General features: G+C 37.3%; 1 protein-coding gene across 2 annotated transcripts in view; it reads left to right on the forward strand.

The window, feature by feature from the left end:
* Nucleotides 1-13,673, forward strand: part of tsnax (translin-associated factor X) — a 69,653-nt gene that overhangs the window by 11,961 nt on the left and 44,019 nt on the right. For both annotated transcript variants that reach the window (XM_060821518.1, XM_060821517.1), the window contains 2 exons: nucleotides 4,470-4,584; nucleotides 7,012-7,142. In XM_060821518.1, coding sequence (XP_060677501.1) covers nucleotides 4,470-4,584; nucleotides 7,012-7,142 — 246 coding nt within the window. The remainder of the gene's footprint in view (nucleotides 1-4,469; nucleotides 4,585-7,011; nucleotides 7,143-13,673) is intronic.

Consider the following 13,673-nt stretch of genomic DNA (forward strand, 5'->3'; position numbering starts at 1 on the left):
CTGAATAGGTTGTCTTGATTGCCTTTCATTCTGAGGTATGTTGCCAGAGGTGCCATTCTTTGGATTTGTGAAGATTTCTTTGTACTATTCATAGAAAAATGGAGTTCTGGTATCATGATGAAACTGGTCATCCACACAAAATGTGTAAAATGCATCAATTGTAAATTCCATGTTTTCATTCACTGCTTGGGAGTTCTTTCTGTGTGTAAATAGATTGATGTATTTGCCCAATAACAGTGATTTGTATTTCACAAGTAGTGAACTGGTTCAGGACTACTTGATTGAAGAAGTGATCAAACACTAAGTTTCTACAATATGTTACAGTATTTCACCATATTTTCTGATGCACTTCATTTTCTTTTCTCATTTGTTGATTTATGTAGGTATGATCACTTAGCGTGTTTGACCAATTATACCATAGGCATTTTATCATAATTTATGTTTCTCTAATAGTTTATAGTTATATTTATATACTTCTCTAATTTCTATATTTATATATTTCTCTAATTTTTATATTTGTTTGATCAGCATATATATTTATGTGTGACCATCAAAGTTTAAAAACATTAGAAGAACTAATTGAAGCTTTGAAGAAACTGAAAGTAGCTGGGTTTTGCCAAACAACTGAGGTGCTAAAGAACTGGTCAAGATGGGTCATAAACTGGAGTGCTGTGTTTAGTGTAAGGCTTGGTACAGGAGTAAAAGCTACTGCTAGGAACAGCTGCTTAAAGGATAATAAAACAGCTCATTGCTTTGTAAAGATGTCTGCTCATCAAAGAGTTGGCACTGCATTTTGGTGACAAGCAGTTCAGGTAATTAGTTCTCCTCACAGTGAGTTAATGAGTAAACATGGGCTCATGTTAAGTAAAGTGTTACTTAACAGGTACTCACCATTTCAATAGTTATTGCTGTTGGAGCTGTGAAAAGAACATCTGAAATACAAATTGAGACTTCCAGACACTTTATCAATACTTCACCAAGATTCTGAATTCATCTAAGAAGATTAAGTGCCATGGTGCTGTGACATGATGTGTTCACAAGGAGACGGGATGGTTTGTCATCAGCATTTGCTAGATGTCTCCTTTGGTCTGGACGAGGAATTGCAGGAGGACATGAAGCCAAGTTGAGTCTGACAACTGCAACAGGAGGGAAAGGTGGGATTTGATTTCTCTGCAAATGCAATGTGTTCTTCCTCTTTTGGACCTTCAGTGCTGTATTTGATAATCTATGTGCCCCCTCCGCCGTCTGTTGCTGAGATATCCTGCAATGTTCTGTAATCCATACCTTCGGTAGAAGTGAATGCAAGGGGGCGGGATCCAAGATGGCAGTGACCAAAACAAAGGTTATATAAATTTGGTGACAAACTGGGTAGATACTTAGCATTTCTTGCAAAGAAAAAAAGGCCCCTCAAAGTATCACGTCTATCAAGGAAAGTACGGGTATTTTGACTCATGATCATAAAAGGATTAACGCAATCTTTAGAAAATTTTATTCTGATTTATATAAATCGCAGGATTGTGAAGACAGGACTAGGAGGATGCAATCATTTTTAAAAAAATTTGACCTTTCCAGACCTAACTCCGGAACAGGTATTGGTCTTAAATGCTCCCCTAACAGTCCAAGAAATACTTGACACAATCAGGCAACTTCAGAACGGTAAGGCACCTGGCCCAGATGGCTTTCAAGCTGAATTCTATAAAGAATTTACGGGAATATTGGCTGGTCCACTTATGTACATGTATAACTACACATACAGTCAGGGCTATCTCCCGCCTTCGTTGAAAGAGGCAAATATCTCTCTTATCCTTAAAAAAGGAAAGGACCCAGAAGATTGCACATCATACAGACCAATATCCTTGCTAAATGTAGACTTTAAACTCCTTTCTAAAACGTTAGTATTGAGACTAGAAAGGGTATTGCCACATATTATAAAGGAGGATCTGACGGGGTTTATTAAGGGCTGTAGATCATCCAATAATATTAGAAGAGTTTTGAATATGATTCAAGCCTGCCATCAGGAGTAATAGTCTCATTAGATGCGGAAAAGGCATTCGATAGGGTTGAATGGTCATATTTGTTTTACACATTGGAAAGGTTTGGCATTGGAAAGGTGTTTACCAAATGGGTCTCAACATTGTATAGTGATCCCAAAGCAATTGTGGTTACCAATGGATTAGGTTCGGATAGCTTCAGTGTGGATAGGGGCTGCCGTCAGGGATGTCCTCTCTCGCCATTGTTATTTACGCTAATAATTGAACCACTAGCAGAAGCTGTACGGGCTGATCCTAATATAACGGCCCCGAGGATTGGTACAGGTAAACATAACATTACCCTTTATGCAGATGATGTTCTTCTATTCCTCAGTAATCCTCTGATGTCCATGCCTCGCTTAATCCAAGTTATTAATACATTTAGTGCATTCTCAGGCTATAAAATTAATTTCTCAAAATCGGAGGCTATGCCAATGGGTGGTCTTGCTATGATACCCCACTTAGTGGACGGATCCCACTTTCCCTTTCGGTGGTCCCTGGAGGGTTTCTTATAGTGGGAGCATGGGGAATTCAACAGGGGTTTACAGATGCCACTTTTAAACTCTGGAGATCCAGGGGTATCTCATGTCTAGGGGACTTATTTAAAGAAGGGGTCCTGATGTCTTTTGAACAGCTGCATCAGAAATTCAGATTACCTAATGGAGACCTCTTTCGATACTTCCAAATTCGAGATTATATACAGAAGAAGACTACGTTATTAAATAGTCTTTATAAATCAGATAGAGAATGTAGAGTGCTATGGCCAATGGGGGTATCTTCCGTCAGTACGATTTATCATTTACTACATGATGAAGTATCGGGAGATATGGACAATCTGCTTAAAACATGGGATCAGGATTTGGGACTAGAAATCTCTATAGAAACGTGGAATGACATTTGGGAAAACGCCAGAAGAATCATCGTCTGCAACAGAACTCAGGCTATCCAGCTGAAGATACTTCATAGGGCCCATATAACACCGGTTCGATTGGCAAAATTTAAGGCAGGAGCATCTCCAATGTGTTCCAAATGTAAAATAGAGGTGGGCACTCTTGTACATTGCCTATGGACCTGTCATAAGATCCGTAGATACTGGACTAAAGTAGCAAGTACCCTGACAGAAATTTTAGGAACGGAAATTAAAGTGGACCCTGTATCTCTCCTTTTGGGCTTTTCAAACTTACCCTCCCTGGATATGCACGGGAAGAGATTATTTTCTATTCTCTCTTTCTGTGCAAGGAAAAGTATTTTGGTAAACTGGGTGGCTGAGGGACCCCCTGGACTTTCAAACTGGCACAGGTTAATCATGGAATGTATTTCCCTTGACTTCCTAATAAATATGGTGCACCGAAAGACCAAATTATTTCATAAAATATGGCAGCCCTTCTTGAATTATATAAATACAGATATTTCGGCTATCCTAACAAGGGCTCTTATTTAATTGAGATTGCGAACCTGCTGGTCCGGGGCCCCTTGGGAGAGGAATCCCGGTCGAATACGGGTTTTGTTACATTTGATGTTAACACATTCCGAGCATGTATCTCACTATCCAATTTCTGTGTTATCCGTTGGTTTTTTTTTCTTTCTCTTAGTTGAATAATGTAAGAGACTTAATTAGTTGTAGGTTAGATTAGTAGTTAGTTGAGTTTTGTTTTTTTTCCCCTCGGTATTTTTCTTTTGTTAAATTTTGGTTATTATTTATTTAAGATTTAATTGTATATCAATGTTTGTACTTGAGATTTTTGTTTATTTTTGTAAACTTGTAAAAATGTTAAATTTCCAATAAAAATATCTATAAAAAAAGAATTGAATGCAAGGACCCCATTTATACTACTGCATGAAAATACATCTAATCAGTGCTTGAATACTAAGCGTGTAGATTTCTGATAAGTCATTGTAGGTCCAATTATATTATAATAATCATCAAATATCCCAAAGTCTGTCTTATATTTGTATTTTCAAACCTGTTTTCTTATTAGTGCAGCATTCCTTTAGTGGTTGATTTCAACCTTGGGTAAAATAACTCCCAAAGTACCTCCACAGATTCAGGCAAACTCATTGATTTTCTCGAATACTTTCTGCTTTTAGTCAGATTTCCAGCATCCGCAAGATGTTTTAGTGTTGTCCCAAGGTGTCATGTTGTTTTTAAACTACTATTTTGCAAATGTGGGAAGGTTCTTTTAATTTGTGGTTTGGAGGAAAGAGGCCTTGGTTTCTTACTATTTAAATAACTAGTGCTGTGGAGGTTACCTCTGGTTTCATTCTAAGCCTCTGGGGTCTCTCAGGAAGTGCTTTTCAATATTAGCCAAAATGAATCAAGTTGTAGTTTCTGTTCTGTAATAATGACGTTGCACCCTTCATTGAAAATGATACTTCAACAGATGAATAAAAATCATGAATGTAGACCAACTAATTGTTTCCTCATTTTGTTTTGATCAGCTTTCCAAAAGGAGCTAGATGCTAAGCACGATAAATATGAGAGGCTAGTAAAACTTGGTCGTGATATTACTATTGAAAGCAAACGGATTATTTTTCTTCTGCACAGAGTAACCAGGTGAGAAATAACATCTTCATTTAAATATATTTAACTTTGCAATTCAACATATGAAGAGTACTTTTTATGTATAAAGCAGGTCTTTCAAAATGTTGCTATTCTGATTTTGAATGAGTGTTGTTTGATAAGGACAGAAGTGATATTCCATGTGATACACATTACTACTGATAGTGTCATCCTGGATCCCTTCTAAAGTCACAAGTATATATGTTAAGTAAACGGGACGCAGTCATTTATAGTTTAAGTTCTATTAGAACTTTGCTATGCGGTTTATACAGGTAGACACCCTTTATCCGAAATCCGAAAAGCTCCGAAGTCGGAAGGTTTTTTTGTGAAGTTTTTTTCTCATTAACAAGGTTGTTTGGCATGCAAACAGTTAACACAAGTTGACATCCACTCGGTGCGTGTCATTCAGATGCAACGTGGTTGGGGTGGCAGGGGGAATGTGGCACGTGGCCAGGCAGTGGTAGGCCTCAATTCTGTCTTAAGGCCTGTTTTACTCAGTGAGTGTGGTCCTCCGGTCAGATTTTTAAAAATTTCACCATCAAACTGTCACTTATTCTGTAATTCAAAAAATTCTGAATTCTGAAAACCAGCTGGTCCCGAGCATTCCGGATAAAGGATTGTGCACCTGTACTATCAGTTTAGTCCTCCAATCTTAGGGTTATTTTATGATCATAACAAAATGCAGGATCTGCATGTGTACATGTGTCATTTATAATATTACTTGTAGATCCAATAGTAGGTCAAAGAATGCAGTATTTTGTGGGAACAGGAACATTATGGACACGTAAAACATTATGAGTTACTTAGCTGCAGAAGTATTGCTGTGTCCTTTTTTTAATGCTTTACTGTAATTACTCTGTGTTGGAATAAATGTTCAGTCATGGATCAGGCTGCAGATTAGAATCCTGGCTACATTTGTGGGAAGATGAATTATGAGGATGCTGATAGTATGGCTCAATATATGGATTTTTGACACTTTGAGCATACATTGAAGTTAGTAGATCTGGAATGTAGGATACCTAGAAGTGATACCTGGTTTTAGGATTCCTGACGCACTTCTCTGATCAAGACGAATTGATAATGAATGCAATTCGAGGGTGCATCTTAAAATCTGTAGTTGATCTTGGCCTCAGCATGACAAAAGCAGCATTGAATGGGGAGTTAAGTTCTTGTACTGTATACAAGTTTGTAGCCTAGAAGGATGGGACTTTGATTGCCCTTGTCTGTTAGGTTTCCTGACAAAAATCCTCTTTATCTCATCTGATGCCCCTCCTTATAGAATCAGGCATTCTCCACCACTTTCTCGATACGTTCCTGCCTTAAAGTATGTCGTATACTATCGATGAGTTTGATGATTCATATGAACTTTAATAACAAACTTCCAGTTCATACTCGGTTTTAATTGTTTGAAACCCTAGCAGTTGACTGTTGAATCTCAACAATGGCTAAGAGATTTTTAAACTGAATTTACAACTTTTAGATTGAGAATAGGAAATAAATTCTTTATTTACTTTGTTTTCCTGATGTTACTAAAGAAACTGCAGTAATGACAACTGCTGTAATCGAATATGCGATCCAAGTGAAGATTTTAGGGCATAGTATTTGCTTATGTTAATGGTTCATAAGAAATTCAAATGTCATTTTACAGACTTATTGTGGACTGAATGAATACAATTTGCAGTACATCAGTCCCATGAACTGGGCTGCTTCTAAAATCGGGGCTTTCTTTTTAGAGTGCAGGCCTGTTTGTTCCATATTGAAATGACTACATCATGTGCATTTCAGGCTTTGTCCTGCTGTGCTTTGACCAGCAACACATTTGCAGCTGTGATCTCCAGCATCTGCAGACCTCATTTTTTACTTGTTCTCAATTTGCTAATTTTCAGGCTCTATACTAGTTGAAGCAGCAAACCATAAAGGGAGACTTCTGAAGATTACTTTAAGAATTTGGAGTACAGTGTTCTCGCACTTCCAATAATCCCACTGCTGGTCAATGCTTGCCCTGTTCCTATATTCCAAGAAAAATAAACTCTAACTATTGGAGTTGATTGTAGAATCACATAGCAGCAAGGAGCGCCATTCAAATTGTTTTTCTGAATCTTTGAAAGGACTAGCCAACCATTTGCACACTCCAACTCACTCGTTGTTTTGAATTGAGAAATATATTCATTACTGAGTGAAAGGCTAGGGGAGAAATAAACATCCCCTTTTGACAAATAATAAAAATTGAATTTCCCACAACCCAATAGACTGACATTAATAAAGGTGAAATATCAGACTGAAATGAATAAAAGTCAAATAATTTGGAATGGTGAAAGATCAGATTTGATTTTGTTTTAAATTCAAGTAGAATTTCCATAGATGAAATTCAAGTTTACAAGTGACAGTTAAATATTACATCTAATAATCACTTCTATTCAGTGTTGATGACATTGAAGAATTACTGAATGAGTCTGAGGCCAGATTTCGTGATGTTAGATCAAAGATCCAGCAAATTTCCCAGGAATTGATTGGTGAAGACATGTGCCAATTTCACCGAGCATTTTCTCCAGGTAAGAGGTTATTTAAGTTATATTTTTAACTTTTGATTATCCATTAATAATGCTTAGACCCAGAATGTAAACTTAATTTGCATGTTCCAAAATATTCTTGGAAAACTCAGTTAAATTAAATGATTTACTGATTGTTTAGTTTATTATCTGAGCTAATTCGTGTACTGGAATATTGAAAACTTTGAATTAACAAATGAACATAATTGCAGTATATTATTTTTATTTGGTCAAACATAAAGACAATTAAGTCATTGCATAAATATTAGTTTAATTGATCCATTGAATTTTAATTCTATCATCAAGTTGTTCAGGAAAGCTCAAAATCTTTGTAGGTCACAGGATTAATTGTCGCATAAGAACAATTGTTGTAAACGAGGACCCCAGAAATGAGAGAGTTCCTCTAAAATAGCACATGGTAACAATTTACTGTTCAGACCTAGTAACTCACTTGTATTTCAAGATCAACTTGGCTATCTTGTATCCCAACATATCAACAAAAATCAGTCAACAGACATTAATTACACATCTTGCAACCCAACTGCTGCATATCAGCAAAGATAAACTGCAGTGTCAGCTAACTTGTATTCTTGACAAATGTTGTCAAAACATCTGGTGATGACAAAAAAATTAGCATTCTATTGTTACTAGCTACATTACGTATCCACAAGCCACTTATAGGAAAACAAAACCCTTGAGCAGTTGAGATTATACCAAATTCTATTTCTATGAACAAATAGAATATCTGATGATAAAATAACTTTAAATAATCTGAAGCTTATTGGTCTTTATGCTGTTAAGAAAAATGTGGCTGAAAGAGGTTTGCCACCTTGGACTGGACATAATTAGAGTTATAGAGATGTATAGCAAGGAAACAGATCCTTCAGTCCAGCTATTCCATGCCGACCAGATATCCTAACTTAATCTAGTCCTGCTTGCCAGCATTTGGCCCGTGTCCCTCTAAACCCTTCTTTTCAAAACTCATCCAGATGCCTTTTAAATATTGTAATTGTCCCAGTCTCCACTTCCTCTGGCACTTATTCCATATACACACCACCCTCTGCATGAAAAATTACCCCTTAGGTCCCTTTTATATCTTTCCCCTCTCAATCTAAATCTATGCTGTCTAGTTCTGGATTCTCCCAACCCAGGGAAAATAACTTGTCTATTTACCCTCTCCATGCCCCTCATGATTTTATAAACCTCTAAGGTCACCCCTCAACCTCTGATGCTCCAAGCCATACAGCCCCAGCCTATTTAGCCTCTCCCTATAGCTCAAACCCTCCAGCCCTGGCAATATCCTTGTAAATCTTCTCTGAACCCTTTAAAGATTCACAACATCCTTATTATAGTGGGGAGACCAGATTTGCACACAATATTCCAAAAGTGGCCTGACCAATGTCCTGTACAGCTGCAACATGACCTCCCAACTCCAATCTCAATGCTCTGACCATAAAGGTAAGAATGCCAAATGCCTTCTTCACTATCTTATCTACCTACAACTCCACTTTCAAGGGACTATGAACCAAGGGTTCATTGTTCAGCAACACTCCCAAGGATCTTAGTATTAATTGTATAAGTCCTGCCCTGATTTGCCTTTCCAAAATGAAGCACCTCATTTTTATTTAAATTAATCTGCCACTCCTTGGCCCATTGGCCCATTGATCAAGACCCCATTGCACTCTGAGGTACCTTTCTTCCCTGTCCACTACACCTCCAATTTTGGTGTCATGTGCAAACTTACTAACTGAACCTTTATGTTCACATCCAAATCATTTATATAAATGATGAAAAGCAGTGGACCCAGCACCGATCCTTGTGGCACACTGGTCACAGGCCTTCAGTTTGAAATGTAACCTTCCACCACCCCCCTCTGTCTTCTATCTCGGAGTCAGTTCTTTATTCAAATGGCCAATTCTCCTTGTTTTCCAGGTGATCTAAGCTTGCTAAACAGTCTACCAAGAGGAATCTTGTCGTATGCCTTACTGAAGGCCATACAAATCACATCCACCGCTCTGCTGTCATCAATCCTCTTCATTACTTCTTCAAAAAACTCAATTAAGTTAAAATCACATAACACCAGTTTATAGTCCAACAGGTTTATTTGTTCAAAAAGCACACAATCTGAAGGCAGTCAGTCCATATGACATTTAATAAATTCCTATTTTGGAAATAGAACCAGTCTGACTCAAAGTTGAGATACGGACAGACTCTAACCTCATAGCTTTAATACATTGTCTGAGCTGAGATGTCACCCTTTTTTTAATAAAACCTTAAGTTATCCGGGACTGTGACTTGAAAGAAGTTCTGGGATTTACGTACCATACATAGTCATATAAAAGTCGAATTTTTAAAACTATTTTTAAAGTTTCAATTTATAGGGTTGACTATTCCATGTGCATTGGTTTTGCGGGGCTGAAATTCATGCTGCCGTTTGAAATACTGTAATATTAGCAGAAATTGATTTGATTGCTCAACTAATCCCAAGTAAATAAGAAAAACACAATGAATTATGGTAAAGGTAATTATGGGATAAAAGCAAGAGAAACAAGAATGAATTACTGGTAGTAAATTTTATTTCTACATACCGGTACAAAAATTTAACATGTTAAAGATTCATTGAAATCCTGCAAAGTCACACTGTTCAACATTGTCTTGGTCTGGTAATAAAACACACTTACAATTAAACATTTATGAAATTCTGAATGTGTAAATGTCTTGAACCTTCCCACCAAATTCTTCCGTTTCCCTCCCATTTATTCTCGTATGTAATGAACTTCAGCAACGTTAACAAATTTGTCAAAGAATTATAGATATATATAGCTAATATATTTCTCTTTTATTCAGATTATACCACAATTAAAATGATTAACTTTTTAACGATATTAACTTTTGGATGTATAATGAACAAAATGCGAAAAGTATCGGACTGAATGAATGAATGAATCAAAACTTGCTTTAGTAAAGCAAGTGGGCTAAGTAGAGCTATGAATGAATGAATGAATTAATTAATTCATTCATTCATTCATTCACACAATATAATAAACAAAGAGTGATAAGTAGAGTTACCAGTATGAATGAATGAATGCGATTTTGTTTAAGTGGATTAAAGGAAACATGCAGTTTCCTTTGTAAGAGCCTTATAATGCGATATAATAGGGTCGACATTTACATGAAATATATGGGAAATACAAGACATTTTGGCCAAAAATAAGGGATTGAATTTTACATGAGATTGACTTTTACATGAGTATATATGGTATTAACGAATCAAAACCTGCATCCCTATTCGAAGTGATTAAAGTCTTAACATCAATCTATCAATCTGGGTTTGTCAATACATCGCCTCAGTTTAATTACACTTTGATCTTTTACTATAAATTCTGTGTCCTGTGATCTTGCCCCACTAGCTACCTGACGAAGGAGCAGCGGTCTAAAAGCTTGTACTTGCAAATAAATCTGGTAGACCATAACTTGATATTATATGATATTTAACTTTGTCCACCCCAGTCCAACACTGGCAACTCCACATATTGTCAGTCCACACTGGCAACTCAGCCCTTGCCTTTCCAAATACATGTAAATCCTGTCCCTCTGGATTCCCTTCAACAACTTGCTCACCACTGATGTCAGGCTCACTGGTCTATAGTTCCCTGGCTTTTCTTTACCACCTTTCTTAAACAGTGGCACCACGTTTGCCAATCTCCAATCTTCCAGCACCTCACCTGTGACTAACGATGATCCAAATATCTCAGCAAGGGGCCCAGCAATCACATCCCTAGCTTCCCACAGAGTTCTAGGGTACACCTGATTAGGTCCCTGGGATTTATCCACCCTTATGCATTTTGAGACATCCAGTACCTTCCCCTCTGCAATATGGACATTTTTCAAGGTGTCACCATCTATTTCCCCACATTTTATATCTTCCATGGCCTCCTCCACAGTAAACACTGATGCAAAATGCTCATTTAGTATCTTTCCCGATCTCCTGTGGTTCCACACATATGCTGCCTTGCTGATTTTTGAGGGGAACTATTCTCTCCCGAGTTACCTTGTAAGGATTCACTTGATCTCTGCTGTCTACCTGACATATGCTTCTTTCTTTTTCTTGACCAAAACCTCAATTTCTCTAGTCATACAGTGTTCCCTACATTTACCAGCCTTGCCTTTCACACTAACAGGATCATAATGTCTCTGGACTCTCACTATGTCATTTTTGAAGTCTTCCCATTTTTCAGCTGTTCCTTTACCTGCGAACATCTGCTTAATTTTTGAAAGTTCTTGCCTAATACTGTCAAAATTGGCCTTTCTCCGATTTAGAACTTCAACTTTTAGATCTGGTCTATCCTTTTCCATCACTGCTTTAAAACTAATAGAATTATGGTCGCTTTTCCCAAAGTGCTTCTGCGCTGACACCTCAGTCACTTGCCCTGCCTTATTTCCCAAGAGTAGGTCAAGTTTTAGCACCATCTCTAGTAGGTACATCCAGATACATAATCAGAAAATTTTCTTGTACGCACTTAACAAATTCCTCTCCATCTAAACCCTTAGCACTGTGGCAGTCTACTCAGGTGGTCTGTAGTACAATCCCAATAAGGTGATCATCCCTTTCTTTTTCTCAATTTCACCCAAATAACATCCCGGGATGTATTCCCAAGAATATCTTCTCCAAGTACAATTTTAATGTTATCCCTTTTCAAAAACGCCACTCCCCCTTCTCTCTTGCCCACCTTTCTATTCTTCCTGTTGCATTTATATCCTGGAACATTAAGCTGCCAGTCCTGTCCATCTCTGAGCCACATTTCTGTAATTGCTATGATATCCCAGTCCCATGTTCCTAATTATGCCTGGGGCTGATCTGTCTTCCATTTGAGGCCTCTTGCATTGAAATTAGGCATACATTCCATTTACTTAGTTCCACAATTTGCCTGAATAAATTTCTTTGGAGTAATTTGTATACAGAGTGCAGTTTAATTCATCAGTCCTACCTCCTTCTCTGCTTTGGACCTGCCTGCCCTGACTGTTTGTCTTGCTCCTTTTCCCAACTGTACCAGTCTCAGACTGATCTCTTTCCTCACTATCTCCCTGAGTCCCACCCCCCGGCTTACTAAATCCTGCTGAGCAACTCCAGCAAATCTCCCTGCCAGTAAATTAGTCCCCTTCCAATTCAGGTGCAATCCATCCTTCCTGTATAGGTCATTTCTATGTCAGAAGAGATTCAAATGATCTAAAAATGTGAACCCTTATCTCCAGCACCACCTCCTCAGCCACACAATCATCTGCTCTATTCCCCTATTCCTGCCCTTGCTAGCTTGTATATTCTTGGAGGTTTGAAATCTTGGCAAGGGGACTGTTATCGAACCTGTTCCTACATTTGCCAACAAGATCATGAACAGAGGGTGGGTAATTTGGCAATCCTATTCTGCCGCATTTCTAATGGCAGAAAGTAGGCCAAAGGAATTGTTTCATTCCTGTTCTTGGCTCAGGATCTGTAAAATTATGGTGGAGAATTCATCTGATTTGATTTTGAGTTCTAAGTTCTATTTTTATTTCAGTAATTAATTTGTTTAAAATCTGGATGGGCCACTTTTCCCTGCTTGTCATGACCCTGTAATGGGAAGTCTGTAATACAGTTTGGCAGGATTGTGCGTGTCCCAAACTCCATCAGCTCTTTCAAATTGAGACCCACTGCCAAATTCCAGAATAGAGTTGCACCATTATGTTTTATCTGGACCCTCAATAAACAAGTGTTGAGTTATTGCCCTCTTTAAATTGATGAAACTTAAGGTTGAATACAGTTCAATTCCAAGAGTTTTCACATTCCTTTTTCTGGAAAATTAATTTTTCCTCTATCAGTATGTTTCCTTTTATATTTATGATCATTAAAATTCATCTGAAGGTATCCATGAGTGAATTAGGCATAGATTCCATTTACTTAGTTCCATAATTTGCCTGAATAAATTTCTTTGGAGTAAGTTGCATATAGATCGCACTTAGAGAGAATGTGTTTCATGTTAATGGTTAGATGCTTTGCGGTTGCTTCACTGCTGATTGAATTATGATTTTGAATAAAACAATTTAGATAATACACCCTTGATTGCATTATCAAATTTACGCTTCATTTATGAAAACTTGTATAGGTAGTGATGCTTTGCATGATGTAAAAATCTTAAAGAAATGGTGGAACTTCCGAGTTTTGTATAATTGATGAATCCTGATTTTAAAGTGCATTCTGACATATTGTTTGTTAGTAACTTTTGCATCAGAGCACATCTTATGTTATTTTCAAGCCCAGACACTCTTGTTATGGTGAATTCTGCATATCAAATATCTAACTCAGACATACGTTGAGATGCATTGAGACAATAAGTGCAATGATCATACTCTAGCAACAGAACACTGAGGTTTTTTGAGTTGTTTAGCAGTCAAATCCTTTTTATAGAAATAAAGGGCTAAAATACTTTCATTTATATCGTACTTTTCAAATTATCAGGTTGTTCAGAGTTAGTTAATTACTTTTGACGTGTAATAATA

Source organism: Hemiscyllium ocellatum, chromosome 3 (assembly GCF_020745735.1).
Source record: "Hemiscyllium ocellatum isolate sHemOce1 chromosome 3, sHemOce1.pat.X.cur, whole genome shotgun sequence".
Lineage (NCBI taxonomy): Eukaryota > Metazoa > Chordata > Chondrichthyes > Orectolobiformes > Hemiscylliidae > Hemiscyllium > Hemiscyllium ocellatum.